This window comes from Malania oleifera, chromosome 1, assembly GCF_029873635.1.
Source record: "Malania oleifera isolate guangnan ecotype guangnan chromosome 1, ASM2987363v1, whole genome shotgun sequence".
Classification (NCBI taxonomy): Eukaryota; Viridiplantae; Streptophyta; class Magnoliopsida; order Santalales; family Ximeniaceae; genus Malania; species Malania oleifera.
Genome location: NC_080417.1, coordinates 121,375,331 through 121,394,328, shown reverse-complemented (window position 1 = coordinate 121,394,328; position 18,998 = coordinate 121,375,331). Strand labels below are relative to the sequence as shown.

The following is an 18,998-nucleotide window of genomic DNA, read 5'->3' as shown; positions in this document are numbered from 1 at the left end:
AGAGAAGCCTTTATTGCCAAAAAGCCTTGTGTATGTAGGGGTGAAGATTAAAGGAGTTGAAGTGGGATGTCATGGTGGATTCAGGTTCCATAACTTGGTTGCAGAGAGGGAATTAACAAAGTTTGGCTTTGAAACATTCAAATAAATTAATTTGGATCAAGTCTGTGAATTTGGAAGAGAAGCCTACTCAAGGAATGGTTACTGTTCCTTACAGCGGAAAGGTCATTGTAGTTTGATTGCCATTCATTGGATGTCTTAAATGTGATGCTAGGAAATTCTTTGTGAGAACCTTGGTGATGTTGATGCCTGACCTGGGATGCTGATTTTAGATTAGCAAGCTTCTTGCTTTGTTTTTGCACCATATAAGGACCCAAACAAGTAGGTGGGCTGGCAGACGGTTGGTATGACTGCTTAGATCATGACCATTTCCAACTTGGTTTCCTACCAACCTTGATTGTTCCTACAATCTCCAACATGACTAAAACACCATCAAAGTACTTCTAAGTGTCCTTTCTCTAGAAAAGTTTGGGGGAAGATCTTTCTCTTGTTAATTAATGGGAATCCTATGGATTTGGTTGATGAACTGCGGTTTTGAATCACATGTTAAAGGGAAAGATCCTATCCAGCAGATTCAAAGTGCTAGTCTTGCTGCTACTCTCCATGGCATATGGATGGAGAGGAATCAAAGAACTCATGTAAATCTTTGACAGAAAAAACCATGGTGGAAGTCCTGATTAGAGCTAGTATGATCAGCAATATTCATGTTTCTTGTCAAGAATGGGTGGACGGACTAAGTAATTGCTTTCACCCAGACCCTAACTGATTTTAATTTCTCTCGTTAGTTGTTTGCAATTATAAGTTTCTCATTTTTTGGTTCCCTATTGTTCTGGATTGTTTTCTGGGTTGAGTTTCTGTCCTATTTTCAAGTCTCTATTCTTGTGGCTGCCTTTTACCAAAAGAAAAAAGGAGCAAAGTTCAAGAACTTGGTGTAAACTAGAACAGTGCCATGCTTCTATACAACTAATATAAACAAATTAGCTCAACTATATAGACAAAAAATTTGATACTTTTGAAAGACCAATTTTTAATTACTATTGTTAGTTTTAAAGAGTGCATCTTTGCATTCAGAACTTCTTTGTGTGCTTTCCATCCGGGTTATATATATAGGTTTGCCCCTATTGTTCTACATTTTATAGCATGTGGCACACCGCATTTCCATTCCGATATTAGTTACCAAATTAATCTTCTCAATTAACTTTGGACTGAAGTCCAAAAATAATTTCTTGTTAGGGTGCTTCTAGGTCATCCATGAACATGGATGAAGCATCTATCAATCAAGTGGTGTTTGGAGCTGGTGTGTTTTTTTTTTGACTTTTTGTTTTTGTTTTTGTCCCCTTTTTGTTGGGAGGGGTGGGGGTGTTTATATTTTCAGAACTGCTGTATGTTTGGAATTGATACTTCATTTAAGAGCCTATCATATCTTTTTTACATTGAATGGAAATCTGAGTGCTAATTATCTCGGTTATTGATAAATAGGATGTTTTGCAAGGAACCCAACTTCTGGCTATAGATGTTGCTGCTGCAATGGGTTTACTTAGAAGGGCTCTAATAGGAGATGAACTGACAGAGAAAGAAAAGAAAGTTCTTCAGAGAACTATTTATGACTTGGCATCAGTAATACCCATTGGCGTTCTTATGCTCCTCCCTGTAAGTATTAATTCCACAGTATGATGTCAATATGATTCTTTTTATATTTCTTTTTCCAATGATTATTTTTGTCTTTCTTTTCTTTATCCTTCCGTCAACCCTAGACAGCACCATACATAACATTTCTGTACATGTGATCATTAGTTTTTCCTTGCAGATCAAAAGAAACAACAGCTATTATTTTGTTAATTTTGTCAGCCTCCTTTCCATATCTGTTGGCATTGCAAGTCCTGAATCATGTTAACTTTGCAATGATTCTTTAGGACATTTTATAACATTATTGGAGAAGCTAAGGGCATATAGGTCAAGTTCTTCAAATTTTTTTGGCATGATTATAGATGCACTGCTTATGTATCTTTTGGATATAGCTTGACCCGAGCAACTTGCCAATTGAATCATGTGGCATTCTGTGGGCAGATTACATGAATGATATGACTTATTGCCACCATTAAAAACTGATTCCTTCCATCTTTAGTCTTGTCATGGAATTGAAGCTGTCCTTGGGAAGTATCAAGGGCCAGATATGTCGTTTCATGACTGTTTAATTAGTTATTCCGAACTTGGAAGTACATAAACTGTTGGCAGTTGTCTGCATCAGTGTGAGGGATATTCATTGGATCTGTCATATGCAGCTATGCTGCTACAATGCTTGCTTATAATCTGGTCTGCAAACCAACAGCTGGAAAGGGTGTGTCCTTAATACTGAGACTGCTCACTAACTGTTATTGTGTTGTGTAGTGTTAGCTTTATCTAAAGTTACTTTGGGTAAAGAGAATCTTATCTTTATCTTTGTAAGTTTTATGTAAAGGAGATAAGAAAAAAGAATATGTCGGAGCATATTCCTAGATGCCATGGCATATTCCCTCACTCATCTATTTAAGGAGAGCTTCTAGCTTCTAGCTAGGCAGAGCAAGGGAGGGCAAAGAAGTCTCTTGTAAGAGTTCCATGTATACCTCTTGTTCGTAATGAAATTTCTCTCAGTGTGTTCCTATTACATTTGATGAGGAGATCCTTTTTGCATTCTTTGGTGATCTTCATCCCTACTTTCTGGACTATTCTATACATGTCATATTTTCTACAAAGTGTGTCTAGATTCATAAGAGCACTCTGATATATTTTACCAAGGGAGGTGTTTTCAAGCCTTTTTTCCACTCATTTTAAGTTCTTGGAGGACTTCTTCTCCTAATGGATCAGGCAAGCTGTTAAGATAGGCTTGCTTGAGGTTGAGGTCATCTGGTTCGCAGAGAGTGTAGTATCTTTTAGAGATAAGATTGTAATGCTTCTCCAGATCTTTTCTTTTAAGTAAGCAGCATTTAATCTCCATGTATTCTTCTCTAGCTTGGGTAACATGGTTTTCCCAAGCACCACAAAACTCTTCAATGATTGTGGATATGAAAACATCAAGATTTGGTACTTGCAATATCTGCATTTTCCTGTAATCTCCAAGGTTTATCCACCAAATTCTTAATCTTTCAATAAATTTAGAAACAGCTCTGCCAATGACCTCTTTGAGGGTGATCCCTTCTTTAATTAGTTCTGCCTTGCACCAGGTATGGAGTTCAAAGATCTTATTACTCCATTGGCTTTGAGGGATTCTTTCCAATGAAATGATAGGTCCATTTCCATTTGCGCTGCTCGAACTTTGCATGGGAATAGCAGATGAAGTATTGTTTGAGAGATTGATGTTGTCAATAACCCCTTCATCATTTGTGGGATTGTTGTATTCCATCTTGTGGGTGGATGGTTGGGTCATCATCATCGATCTTGGAGGTTGTATCTCTTTTTCAGTCGAATCATCATCCGTCATAATGGCAAGTGTTGACTTTGGTGCTTCTTCTTGATGTAAGGGATGCCATCTCAGTAAGAAGTTTGGAGATAGAGTTTTCCTTTTCTAGAACCCCAATTTGTGGTTCTCGATCTGGATCACTTGATTCTCCTAATTTTTGCTTATTCTTCTTCTTTTGAGTAGTGGAGACTGCCGTTGATTCAACCCTCTAAGTTTGGGTTGGCTTTTGAGTGTACTGCTTTTTTTTTTAGATAGAGGAAAGAGTCACTACCTTTGAAGGACGCTTGCATTGAAACATGCCGAAACGTCGGTTGAGGAGAGCTGAAAGCCAAAGTGGATGGAGGGAAAAGAGGGTCAATCCTCGCCTATTTATGTTGTTGCTACTGGCTTTGCTCGAGGGAATTTAGCTGAGCTTTGAGGTGTTGCATTTCTGCTTCTTTCTTTTTGAAAGCTGGAGAGAATGTCAACTTGTGCTCAATCATTTGCGCTAGCTCCTCATGCAATCTTTGGATGTGGTTCTGACATTTGTTGATGATGATGGATGTGATATCGAACTTGTTCTCGACCTTGTTGGCCAATTCTCTCTGATTATCTATAACGCCCCAACCTGGGTCTGCCAGGGAGCACTGCATCTCTCCTCCTCCTCCGCCTGAACCAGACAACAGGGGGGCGGGCCTTATCGGACTAATGACTGACCCCACAAACCAACACGTGTCCTTTTCAGAGTGTTTTGTCCTCACATACTTCCTGAGAAAACTTCCCAGGTGGTCACCCATCCCAAGATTGCTCCAAGCCAAGCACGCTTAACTATGAAATTCTTATGGGAAAACTCCCGAAAAGAAGGGTGCACCTTGTTGATATGGGTAGTAACATCTAATCTTTTTAAGTCTTTCATTCATGGGGTATCACATTCTCCCCCACTTATAGAACACAACGTCCTTGTTGCGAACCTACATTTCCAAACCCAGGCGATGTGAATTTCATCACACTTCCGGTTGGGTGTTGGCTCTGATACCATTTGTAACGCCCTGGGTCTGCCAAGGAGCACTACGTCTCTCCTCCTCCACCTGGATCAGACAACAAGGGGGCCTTATCGGACTAATGATTGGCCCCACAAATCAACACGTGTCATTTTCAGTGTGTTTTGTCTTCACTCACACACTTCCTGAGAAAACTTCTCAGGAAGTCACCCATCCCAAGATTGCTCCAAGCCAAGCACGCTTAACTATGAAGTTCTTATGGGAAGACTCCCGAAAATAAAGGTGTACCTTGTTGAGATGGGTAGTAACATCTAATCTTTTAAGTCTTTCATCTATGGGGTATCACATTCATAGTAGTTAAAAGAGCACCTGAGGCGCCCCTAGGCGCAAGGCGCAGTGAGGCAATGAGTCTTCCGCCTCATACCAGGTGGGGCGAGGCGACCTGCAAGAGGCGACCCCAGGCGAGACGAGGCGCAGTGAAGCGCGAGGCGCAGTGAGGCGCGCCTTGTGTATTTTTAAGCCATTTAAAGGAGAGAAATAGCCTAAGCCAGACTCGTATCCCTCATTCAACTCAAACGAACAGAGCCCTAGCCCCGTTCGACCCTTCGAAGCCCTTGGTGAGTTCGTTTGCGAGCCTTTGAACCAGCCGGAAGCCTTCACGACTTCGTCTTTGAGCTTCGACCAGGATCGTGAGTTCATCTTCGACATTTTGAAGAAGCAAGACCTGCGCGACTTCTTTTCGAACCAGCCCTCGCGAGTTCGTCTGCCTGCCTTTGAAGCAGTCGTGAGTTCGTCTGACTGCCTTCAAGCACGACGTGAGTTCGTCACGTCGCCTTCAACATTTTGAACCAGCTGGAGATCGTCTTTAAGCCTTTGAACCTTTGTAAGTCTTCTTCTTCTTCTTCTTCTTCTTCTTCTTCTGCTGCTGCTGCTGCTTGCGTCCTGCTGCCTGCTGCTTCTCTTCTTCTTCTTCTTCCTGCTGCATGCTGCTGACTGCTGACCGCTGACTGCTGCCGGCTCTTTTTCTTCTTCTTTATATGTAAGCTTACTGTTTTTTAATTTATAATATTTAGTTTAATTAATGTAAGCTTATAAATTATAACTAATAACATAATATTTATTTTTTTTAACAGAAATTTAGCTACTGTTTTTTAATTTATAATATTAAGTTTAATTAATGTAAGTTTATAAATTATAACTAATACATAATATTTATTCTTTTTATTGAAATTTAGCTCTTGTTTTTTAATTTGTTTGGAAATGCATTATGTAAGTCTTAAATTTTAAATATATGATGCATTGTTTTTTCAGTTAGGATATGGGATACCAAGTCTAAATCTTAAATGGATTCTAGTGCTGGATGTGAGGCCTCGGCAAAGAAAGATTCTGCATGGAAGTATGCACATTTGGAGGATCAAAAAAATATAAATAATTTGACTTGTAATTTTTGTGCTAAAGTCACAAGGGGAGGAATATTTCGGGCAAAACAACACATTGTCGGAGGATTTCGAAATGTGAAAGAATGCTCTAAGTGCCCTGCTCATGTACGTGAGGAGATTAAAGAGTATATGTTGAAGAAAGATATGGAAAAGGAGGAAAATGAGTTATTGCCCGACTTTGATGATATAGATAATTACGGTGAAGATGAAGAAGATGAAGTTCAAGAAATTGACATTCGTGGCAAGAGAGTGCTTACTAGTGATGGAAATAAAAGATCATACCAATCCAACTTGAAGAAACCAAAACAGAAGGGGCCTATAGACTTGTTTTTTACTCCCAATCCAAAGAAAGCGGTTCAAGCTAGGAAAGAAGGGAAGATGAAGCGTGCAAGAAAGAACTAAGAAAAAAGGCAATGGGAGATTTTGTTAGGTGGATGTATGATGCTGGGATTACATTTAATGCTGTACGTTTGAGCAGCTTTGCAGTGGCACTTGAATCGATTGGACAATATGGTCCTGGAATAAAGCCACTTAGCTATCATGAAGTGAGAGTTCCTTACCTAAAGGAGCAAGTTAGTAGAATGAAAGAGTTGTTGAAGGTCCATAAGTAGGAATGGACAAAATATGGCTGCTCAATTATGTCTGATGGTTGGAGAGATTCCGTTGCTAATAAGGACATAATCAACTTTTTAGTGAACTCTCCAAGGGGATCAGTATTCATCAATTCTATTGATGCTTCTAATATTGTCAAGAATGCAGATAGAATGTATAGAATACTTGATGAGATGGTAGAGAAAATTGGAGAATCAAATGTGATTCAAGTGGTAATTGACAATGCGTCAAACTATGTTGCAGTAGGTAAGAACTTATTTTTAGAACTACTTTCTATAGTGTATATATTGTTTATTTTAATATTTTAATGACTTCATTCCTTGATTTTTGAACAGGGAGATTGTTGGAAGCAAAGAGGCCACATTTATATTGGACACCGTGTGCTGCTCATTGCATTGATTTAATTTTGGAGGATATTGGGAAGATGCCTTCAATTCATGCAACTTTGAAAAGGACAATTTTTTTGAATGGCTATATCTATAATCGTGTTGGCGTTGTCAACTTGATGAGACAATTCACTGGAGGAAAGGAGTTGCTAAGACCTGCAGTTACAAGATTTGCAACTGCCTTCATCACCCTTCGTTCAATCCATCTTTAAAAGAACAACTTGAGGAAGATGTTTACTTTTGAAGATTGGAATACTACTAAATGGGCAAAGGAGGCGGCTGGCAAAAGAGCAGCTACTATTGATTGATGCCTACTTTTTGGAGTACCATCGTCTATGCTCTTAAGTTAACAGGTCCACTTGTTCGTGTACTCCGTTTGGTTGATGGGGAAAAGAAGCCTGCAATGGGATACATTTATGAAGCAATAAAATAGGGCTAAGGAAGCCATAGCTAAGGCTTTTGGTGAGAGAGAGGATAAATTCAAGGAAGCATTTGAAATTATTGATACGAGGTGGGGATGCCAGCTCCATCAACCGTTGCATGCAGCTGCACACTACTTGAATCTAGAATTTTTCTATTCAAACCCCAACATTTTGCAAGATGAAGAAATTATGACGGGTTTGTACAAATGTATTGCAAGGTTATTGCCAACTATTGAAATGCAAGATAAAGTTTCAAATGAGTTGGAAAAATACAATGCCGCTAGTGGCGTCTTTGGAATTAGTTTGGCAGTGAGACAAAGGAAGACAAAAGCACCAGGTAAAGTGGCATTTGTACTACCTCTCTATTTTTGAAAATTATTTTTGCTATTTACCTAGTAGATATTCATTTAAAATTTATTTTATAACAATGCAATGGTGGATGGCATATGGATCAACAACTCCAAACTTGCAAAAGTTTGCTGTGAAAATTCTTAGCCTCACGTGTAGTGCTACTGGCTGCGAAAGAAATTGGAGCATATGCCAACATGTAAGTCATTAGCATATCATGGATTAATTATTAAAGAACAAGAACTACCAATCTACTGCTTTTTAGAATCATTATTAACCATATTACTTTAAACTTTTTGCAGCTTCATAGCAAAAGGAGAAATAGGCTATCCCAGCAACGCTTGAATGATTTGGTATTTGTGAAATATAATCGAACTCTGAGGCGTTGATACGAAAAACGTGACACCATTGATCCCATCCTCCTAAAGGACATTGATGATACTAATGAGTGGTTGATTGGTAGGATGGATGGTGATTTTGATGAGGATGGTGAACTTGTGTTTGAAGATGATAATTTGACTTGGGATTTTGTTGCTAGAGCTGCTGGACTAAATAACCCCCCGCATCACACTAGATCAAGAATAAGTACCAATATGCCATCATCGTCTAGAGGAAGAGGAAGGGCTTCATCTAGTAGTGCAACCAGTGCTAGGGGTCGGACCACAATGTTGGAACTTGTAGATGAGGATGAAATCCAAGTGGATAGTGCAGAGGAGACGGAAGAGGAAAAAGATGTTGGAGAAAACAGTTCTGATGATGAAGAGGAAGATGATGATATCTTCGCCGACTTAGTTGATGATGAGTGATGAGTGGTGATTGAGGAGGATTTTTAGATTTTATATTTTGAAATCTTTTATTGTACTCTATTCTTTTGATGTTGAACTATGTTGAATTGTTGATGCTTTTGGGCTTTGTCTTGGCAATTTTATTAAATTTCCAATTTTGTTATTGAATGTTTTGGCATTTTAAATTCTAATATAACTAGATATTCATATGTTCATATATAAATTACCCCAAATAGATATTTTACACCATTTTAATAATTGTGCACCTCACCTTCGTGAGGCGCGCGCCTTCGCCTCGCGCCTCGCGTCTCGGCTTCAAAGACCCTTTGCGCCTCGGCTCGCCTCACGCCTCTGACTACTATGATCACATTATCCATAATTTGCTGGAGAATTCTATTCTAGGCTGACATTTTCTGACTGCCAATTGAGAGTTGCCTCTGCCGGGGATAACTGCTTAGTAGATCCGTCTAGGTTGACTACAATTGGATCTTTGATCTTCTAGGAGTTCTTTGTTCGAGATCTCACATCTTCATACTCTAATGATGGGAAGTCACCATCATAGTTCGAAGGTCTTAGCATGTTTATCTAGGGAACATGGTTTTAAATAACGGCCGCAACCATTATGTAACAACATTACGTAACGGTTTTTTAGGTTACTGATACCGCTACACACCATGAAATTGGTGGGAAGAAAATTAGGGTTGTAATGGCCCTTACAGACCACAACCGTTACATAAAGGCATTACGTAATTGCTACATGACTGCTACACCAAAAAAATTATTTTATTTTTTACTTTTTCTTCTCACTTTTTCTCTCTCTTTCATAAATCATTCTCAATATGCCATGTGGCGAGAGGGGGAAAAGATTATAATGAGGATGATAATGATACAAAATTTACTGTTTCTTTAAATACTCACAAGAGATGCATTAATTAACAATTTGAAATTACTAACTTGTTAGGAAATATTTTCTTTTGATAATATTAGTAATGTGATATTTATGTTCTATATTTTTCAACTTCAACCTTCTTTCTTTTCTAGCTATTTTATATTTATATTATTCGTATGTCTTATGTGTCTAATAGATTAATAGAGCGTATAATGTATTTTGTTTTATTAATTAATTTAGCACACTTAAGAATTTAGCACAAATAAGAACAATGAGGAGTATAAATATGCGCACACATGTAATTTTTCTATCAATGGTGGTTTAAAACAATGTAAACTTGTTGCCCTTATCAAATAACTTAGTTACTCAAACTTAAGGATCCAAAATACACTAAAACTCTTTCTAAGGGCTCAAAGCTTAAAACATGCAAGTCTGCTAATATGTACAAGGTTGTGCGTGCTTCAAAAAAATTCACAGTCGTTACACCCGCGTCCTGCTATGTAACATGCGCTACTCCCACTTCCCGTTACCATTACGTTACGCTATCTACTACCACGATTTAAAACCATGGTAAGGAAACTCATCATCTTTTGTCCTTTTCCCCTCGTACTTGGCATAGTAGTCAAATTTCCCTGATGGTTCTCCTAACAAGCGGACTTTTGGATTTCCATCTTCATATCTCTTTTTGAGTTTTTTCTAGGAGTTGTTCTTCTTTTTCTTACCTGTAACTTCTTCTTCATCAAACCATTCGTACATCGGATCATTAAAACATTCATTACAGGTACAGTTGGTGTCAAACCACTTATGACCGGATTTGATCATGAGTTCGTGAATCGGAAAATCGTCTCCCTGAAGTATGGAATAGGGACCTAAGATCCCAGAGATGCTGGATCGGTCAAGTTGATAGAAGTGGTTAACGGTCTGATCGTGATCTTCTGATCTTTCAAAAGTGGTGATGAATTTTGATGCAGTTGAATCATCATGGTGGGAAAGACATGCTAGGAGATGAGTTTGTTGAGGATTCCTGATCCTTTGTGAAGGAGATGTGAACATCACCATTTTTCATAGTTTTATAGACTGGATCATGGAGGATGACTAGCTTAGGTATTTGGTGAAGCTGCTCATACTTGGTCACCCAAGATTTTGGGAGAAGTTTTAGGAGTTCTTCTCTAGGTGGCTACCTTGGGATGTGGACATGGCTTGGGACAAGAGTAGTATCATAATTAATGAGGTGAGCATCTTGATTTTCCTGAGGGGTTGCCAGATCAAAAGAATGGTTCTAAAGTCTATAAACCATTTGATGGTGGGGGTGACTGCTATGGAATTAGAGATCTCGGGTGCTCCAACAATACGGATATGGACTTTAAGAGCATTTCTCATATTGGGATCGGATAGATGCAAATAGAAATTGGGGAAGACTGTGAAGCTAACCGTCCTTGCATTCAATGTTGTTTGCATAGTGACAATGCAGACATGCTCGTACTTACAAAACTTTGAATCAATGAGAGCAATTCTAGAGCAAATCGGAAGGCCTTTTCTCCCTCAAAAGGTATGGTAGAGCATTATTGCACCGACATGAATATGGGAGAATCCCTACTTGAGATACTTTCGAGGAAGCTCCAGGGAGAATTCCAAAGTAACAAACCGTTTTGCTTCAATTGCCAAGAGTTGGTGAGAGTCGAAAGGAGAAGCCTCAATGACTTCTTTGACGCCTCTCGGTGCAACTGTCTTGCCAGTGAATTTCTTCATAATGTTTAAAGGGTATTTGGTTTTTTCATAGATGTAATATGGGTTTGTAATATAAGGACTCTTGGTTTGGGGGACAAGGCTATCTTCGGGTACATAATCTACTTCATACATAAAATCTAGATGATCTAGGCTTGAAGTAGATGAAGATCTAGGATAAGAGCTAAGGGATGGGGATGGAGTCAACATGGTTCTAGATGACATGACTTCTTAATTGACACAATCAGAACCTCCTCTCACAACCTAAGAGTGAAGAGATCTCTGGCCCAACTTGTGAAATAAAACACAGAATCAATCGAAGTATCCTTGTTCCCTATCAACCATTAGAGAAGCCAGCTCTGCCCGACCAAAACACGGCCATCCATGGCCTTCAAACAGGTCAAGTGCACCTTAGGTCTTAATCTCTAATGACTTTAAAGGAAAAGGGATGATTGGAATGAGACCTTCAGTTTGGGTTTGTTCATCGTTGTTCTGAAGTGGAGGATCCAAATGGGGTGTGACTAATCTTAATGAAATTTCTGTGTGTGTTCCTAATACATTTTGTTTCTTTCTTCCACTTTCTTGCTTACAATCCTACACTAAGTACCTAATTGGTATTAGAGCCATGGCAGCTTAGAGACTCCTTCGGTGCCTCCATCACTCCTTGAGTGGTTAATCTCTTTGCCCACAGCAGAGGTTGTTGTTCTAAACCCAGTATGCTCTGTGGTTGCTGCGCCCCATGTGGATCCTCCACATCAGAACAGCAATGAACAAACCCAGACTGAAGGTCTCATTCCAAGCATTAGGTGAAACTGGCCAACGACTCAGTTCTATTTGTCTGGCATTATACATGTATGAACAGCGATTGCTGCAAATGTGTGGCTATAGCCCATCTCTTCTGAAACAGAGCTTCAGCTAGCTTGGTAGGCCTCGTGGTCTGAGTCTTTTGTCCGACTCATATGCAGTTGTATACTGTCTTATCTGCATTGCAGCATTACATCTCTTCAATTAGTATCTCTATGTTGCAAAGGAAGAACCAAACAAAAAAACATGCATTCAATAGAGGTTGTTTAGTAAAGAGCATGGGTTGCATTAGAGTGCTTATTGGCACAGGTGAGCTTTTCAGGGTCTTGAAAGTTAGGTTGCACTTGGATTGTCTGGGATGCTTCTTGAGCTTAACATGCTTCTCAAAAAAATATTGTTTATTTGGGTGCTTGAAAGTTGAGATTTAAGCTGAAGGGGGTTTATTTACTTCTTAATTCAAAGATTTTTTGGGTAGAGAATAAACTAATTTTAATCTATTTAGTGTTTTTGTATGCATAATTACAATTTTCATGCCCATCATGATTTGATGTCTGAACCATAATTTATGTCCCTTAGGTCACTGCTGTTGGGCATGCAGCGATGTTGGCCGCTATTCAGAGATACGTGCCAGCACTGGTGCGGCTTCAGACTCTTGACATTTTCACTTTTTTTTTTTATTTTGTGAATTTCCAATCTCTTGGATAGGCTATATTAATTTGTAATTTTGGCAGATACCCTCGACATATGGAGCAGAGAGGTTGGATCTCTTGAGACAGCTTGAGAAAGTCAAGGAATTGGAAACCAGTGAAGTGAATGCTGATGAAAACAATGAGGAATTAGCATAAATAGGACCAACCTAGACTGTCCTTCATAAAATTGAAATGATTTTTTTACTCGTGAATCCCTTAAGCAAAAGTGAGCTTATAGAAATTCATTCCTCGTATCTAGGGTGCCTGGTAAGCACTGATCATTGCAGTCTTGCACTTCAGAACTGGAGTATCTGCCTCAGGATGGATTGAAGCATGATCATCTTTCCTAAATATGAGATATTAGGAACTGGACCCCCCAATTTTTACATATAGCACTATATGTTTGATTACATTAGAAATGATTGGATTTAGCCCGCACATTGTGTGGCATTTGTAAACTATGAGAAAGTTGCACAATTTAATATTAAGTTTTCTTGTCATAAATTTTTTGTTACATATTTAGTTCCGATCATTGATGGTAAAAATCTGCAATCTTCTCAGACTGCTTGCTAGATTCTATTTTGATCAAACCAATGAAACTAGCAAACGTTTCTTTTACAATGTGTGTTTCAGGAATAATTTCTCAGTTTTGTAATAGCACAGGATGCGGAAGTACCATGCTGCTGGTAAACTTTAGGGCAAAAAAATGTTTCAAGAGCAATTTTAGGCATTGGATATGAATATTCATAGATTCGGACAAAATTCAAAATAACTTATATTCCATTTTGTATAAATTCATACAATAAAAGCTCAATCCAAGCTGCCAAATATTGAGGAAGATTGTGGCAAAGACCTGAAATAAGGCGTATTAGAATTTCTACAGTTGCCGCCTAGCTAGTAAATGTTTTTCTTATGTTGCGGTAAAATATATCAGCTTTTCTGGTATGGTATGGACTGCCCATGTAACCGTCGGACTGAATGCGGGTCCGGTATAATAAGTTGTGAATTAAAAAATATATATGATTGTAAGAGTAGATTACATGAATGTTATGAACTGTCTACCATTATAGACTGATGCTATGTTTAGAAATGCGGATTTCAAGGCTTAGTTTTAAATTTAACTTTACACAAATTTAAATCTAAGCTTGCATTCCAAACATATGATGAGGATATTTCTTTCATCCCTTCTGAGGAAAATCTCAAATTGGATCCCAAATTTACGTGTATGATACTTATGATATCAATGAGATTGATATTCTAATATTTTCTTTTAAAGTGTATTGATTTAACCCCATAAAGTAAGAAATCCTGCATATTTTGATTAATTTAAGGTGAAAAATGGGATTGCTTTCTCAAAAAACTAGGAAAAAGTTGAGCCAAAAGATTTCGATTATCTCTAGTCATTTGGGGATCAAATTCAGAGATGTCATTGTGAAGTACTATAAGACTTTTTATTTGTTGTGTACATGCTCTAGGGGTTCTTTTAATTTTTATATTTTTTATTAAATAATATTTGTTAATCGTGATGTTCATCACGAGCCTATAACCATCACAAGCTCACATGGCAAGCGGAGACGGGGGAGTACAAGCAGGTTCCTATTGTCTCTTCTCTGCTTTTACCACGTGAGTTTATAATGTCACAAACCTCTGGATACTTAGGGTTGTGTTTGGGAACATGAGTTTCAAATCTTAGATTTTGACAAATTTTAATGTAATTTTACATTACATATTATTCAAATCCAATACAAATTTAAATTTAAGACCTCTCTAAACACAAGGTTAGTATTCCCTTATATTTTATGATGAGAGAAGTTATGCTAGTTTGACAACAGAAGTTTTAAATTGATTTGAAATTATGTATTAGGACATATGACAAATTAGTCATTAGAGAAATTATAAGTCGTGATTGACAAAAGTTATTAATTGATAAATTAGATTTTCTAAATAATTTATATATTAAATTTTATTGTATAAAGCTTAATAATTTGTCAAAGGTATTAATTAGTGTAGACTAGTTTGGGTGCACCCATGTATTTAAAAAAGGACGGCCCATAACATTGCTAGTGACTCTCATGACTATAACAACTGTCTTACCTTATCCATTTATTATTGTAAAACCCATATATGTTTAGAGGATTAATACAGTTCATACATACACACATGCACATGTGTACTGATGTAGGCATGCATATATGTAATTTGTTTTCTTAGTATTTTTATGAAAATAAAATAACAAATGTAAAAGTAAGTGAGAAAATTGTTGTCATATTATTTTAGATGATTGACTAAGAAAAGTGATTTAAGGCACTAATACAATAGTTTTTTTTAATTAATTTATATCATTATTGAAATAATCATGAGTGGAAAGGGATTTAAATTGAACTTGGTGACTAAATTATATCGCAACAAATTTAAAAGAATATAACAAAGCAATGAAATGTAAGTGTTGCAAATAAAATCCTACAATGTTATGAGTAAATCAACTAAAAACAAAAAATAAAGATACGTGACCTAATTGTTATGATTCATTGACTAAAATAAAAGTGAAAAAAAAAAAAAACAAACAAAAAAAATAGCATGACACATGGGTTGAATTTGATTGAAAACACACATACTTATATTATTATGGATTAAAAAGTTAATGTTACAAGTGCATTTAAAAGCATTCATTGAGAAATTTTTTAACCCATTCACTGCAGCATGTGTGTATATATATAGTGCTTCGTTTAAATTGTGTCAAATGTTCATAAAAGCTGCTAATTTTATGCATTAAACCAAAATTAATATATAGATATTTATTGACTTTTTGAGTCTGATCTCTGTTTTGATGTTGACAAAGCACTTGATACTTATGTGTATATTTAGTTTGTAAACAGGTATAAAATTCAATACACACGAGGTACACGAGACATGGAAGCTTAAAAGACTTAAAGCCCACATCATTTGGCATACTCCATGTAGAATTCGAAGAGCAAAAGAAAGAAGAAGAAGATTTTTATTGTAAATGCATTTTTGTTTTAAATTTGGTCTGTAATAATACATTGCATGCATGATATGGATGAAAGCTCAGTGATAACCGTAGACTGACCTTAGGGATCACCTTTGGTAGACCGACGTCGAATTTTTGGGGTTAACTCTCAATAAACCATAGACTGACCACTAGGACCCTAAAACCTTTGCACAAAATGTTATAACTTATTCACACATGGTTGAATAAGTTCAAGGAAAAAAATAGGGTTTCGGGCTACCGAACCCAGAGAGTTAAAAATGGTTCGAGTGACCGAATGTGCAAAGGGTCAGCAGTTGACCATGGCCCGAGCAACCGAACCTAATTTGATTTGAATGTCCACAATCGACCGAAGCTAAGAACGGTCACTTTTTACCTTCCTCGGCTGCCCGAACTCTAAGTTCAATATAGCCCTAGGTGACCTAAGTGTGAACTTCGAATGACCGAACTGACCATCGGGTGACCGAACCTCGAACATTTGGGAAAATCGCCTTGGCTCAACCACCCGAACTTTTCCTCGAGCACTCGAACTTGAAAAAGTTACTTTTCTCTGTGTGTCTGTTTGAGCGTCCGCCTGAGGTTCGGGCAACCAAAACTCTTAGGTTGCCTTATTTTTTTCGTGGCTAATTAAGGTTATTTTGGGTTAAACTTTAATTTAACAATTTCAAAATACTCAATAGGTCTCCAACGGTCAAAATTTGAGGGATATCTATATATACCCCCTCATTTGTCTTGATTAAGATGAGATTAGAAAACATCATTAGCCAAAATCCTTTGAATTTCCAAATACTCATATAAGCTTAAAATTTCTCTCTTACTCATCCTACTTGCTAAAATCCTTTGGTAAGAGTTTCATTGAAATTGTTCATATTAGCTTACACTCTCATTGCATTTTTTGACATTGATTTTATTGAGAGTGAGCTTAAGAGTTTCTGTGTGATTTAATTCATAAGTTTTCATTGGAAATACTTTTTAGAGCTCGTGAGTCTTGCATTATTGTTGCAAGTACTCAAAGGTTTGTTGTTTGTGCTATTGTGAAATATTTTTTAAAACAAGCTTGATATTCAAATATCTCTCACACTTATTTGATAAATTATCTTTGAGATATTTGCTTGTGCTCTTGAGATCTTTGAGGTTTTTGCTTGTGATTGATATACATATTTTAACTCAAAGATATATTCACACCACTCTCACATATAAATTGTTATTGTTGCATATAACTAAGAGTTGGCATTTAGACTTCACTGAGCTTATACGTTCATATCATACTGAAGTGCAATTTGTAATTGTATTGAGTAGATTGTTGTACATCATCTACTTAGTTTAGAAACACCTCTGTTTGTACACGAATTTGATATTACTAGTTGTATTCCCGACGGGTTTTCGAAAAAGGGAGACTTGCCCTATGAAAAGTCTCAGACTAGTTTAGACTCGGTTAAGAGAATTAGGTGCACCATCCTGTAAGGTGTTGTAATCGGTACCGCTCCACCCGCAAGTGAGCAAGTTTAGTGGTATCCTCTTACTCGTGAGCTAGAGGTGGGGATGTAAGCAAGTACTGGCTAAACCCCGATATCATATCGTGTGTCATTCTCTTTTACCCTGCATTACTTTAATTTTTGCACTTGAATGTTTATATTTCTATTATTGCGATTGCTTGGTAAATACTGAGACTATTTTAAATTGTGTTGATTATTTGCTTAGTGTTATATTTTGGATATTGGAATTCATTTTAGAAAGACCTTAGGTTGTGATATACTGCTACTGGTTTTGTTGAACCTATAAAGAAATTTTTAAATATCCAATTCACCCCCCCCCCCTTTTGGGAATACACCAATTCCAAAAATATTTTTTAGAAAATAAAAGTGAACTTGAAATTACAAAATTCTCTTATTTTTTTGTATATATACATAAGAAAAATATATGACAATTGAGGAAAAAATGTACGAGTCCTGCTATGTGTCACAGACCCCCAAATAAGGCTCCATAAAGGATCGCACGGCAGTCGTTGAGAGCTCACCTCCAACCAATTTAGCCAATAATCACAAGTTCAACGCTGCAGACATGAGCACCAAATAAGTCTCAACAGCCACTCGAAATGAGAACAACGTCAATATAATCGACAATAGAGCATATAGGCAAGACATTCATGTATAAAGTATATTCATTACACAATAAGACATATCTCATTCCTAGACAATAAGACATAACAAAGAAAAGGACGACATAACAATGAAAAGGACTTCTTGTTTAACAACCATATAAGCATTGTCACGAATAATTCAGATATTCATTATAAATCCATGGAGAATATATGTAAAGTCATCTCTCTCCCCCATTTAACTCATTACATTATCATTCCCTAACACTATGCATTATAGACCGAGGACCATCATGAGTCTATGTGGCATGCAAGGACAGGAGGAAAGCAACAAGAACACAGGGCTCTCCTGCACTACCTGAGCACTGCATGACCTTTGATGCTCACAAACCCACAATACATAACATTTTTTTTTTTTTTTAAAAATGTATAGATAAAAAAGTGTTGACTTTATGAATCCTATCCCATTTTGATAATGACAAATCATATGTATCTCATTTGTGCATTTAGTTTATGAACAAATTTATCTTTCAGAAAGCACAAATAATCAAAGAAAAATGGAAGCCATGAAACACTTAAAGAACACATCACATGATTCATTACATGGAAAATTGAAGAGTAAAGAGTGAAGACTTACATTGTTTCATTTGTAATGCATTTAGATTAAATTATATGTGCATGTCTTACGAGATATGATGGAAAGCTCAATAACGTCCATAGACTGACCCTAGGAACTTTTCATGGAAATTAATATACCCTTGTCCTAAGTAGGGTGAACTCATTAGAAGGCTTATTAGCATGGAAAAATAGAGCAATTGTTGACTAATGCAATGCATTCGTCAACTAATCAAACTAGAAGCCTCATTGAGTTTCAGCCTAGGTCAGTCATCGATGAATTTTTCCAGTAGCTATATATATTTTTCAGCCCAGGTGATTCGTCGACGAATGGTGGTGACTCGTTGTCGATGAATAACAGCCACTCGTCGATGACTCCCATGGCCAGATTGACGCTAAACAACTCCCAATGGCCATAAAATTCAAAAATATTATTATTTTTTTTTTTTATTACTCCAATGGCCATAAAACGACTATATGTTGAAAATGCCTATAAATATCAAGCCCAAAAGCCTTACTTTTTCCAATATATTTTCATACTCTCACATATTTGGGCATTTCACTCTCTCATTTTCTTAAATCAAAGAGCATTCACTCTCTTCATTTGCAAATTCATTTATTGTTCTTGAATTTTTGAAGAAGCATTTATTGTGCATTCATTTTCACATCAAAGATCATCCACTCTCCTACTCATTTATTTGCAAAA

General features: G+C 37.0%; 1 protein-coding gene across 1 annotated transcript in view; it reads left to right on the top strand.

The window, feature by feature from the left end:
• The window catches only part of LOC131163965 (uncharacterized), a 119,846-nt gene extending 106,770 nt beyond the window's left edge, over positions 1-13,076 (top strand). The window contains exons 16-18 of the mRNA XM_058120833.1: positions 1,537-1,707; positions 12,460-12,519; positions 12,615-13,076. Coding sequence (XP_057976816.1) covers positions 1,537-1,707; positions 12,460-12,519; positions 12,615-12,728 — 345 coding nt within the window. The 3' untranslated portion in view covers positions 12,729-13,076. The remainder of the gene's footprint in view (positions 1-1,536; positions 1,708-12,459; positions 12,520-12,614) is intronic.
• The last annotated feature ends 5,922 nt before the right edge of the window (positions 13,077-18,998 follow it).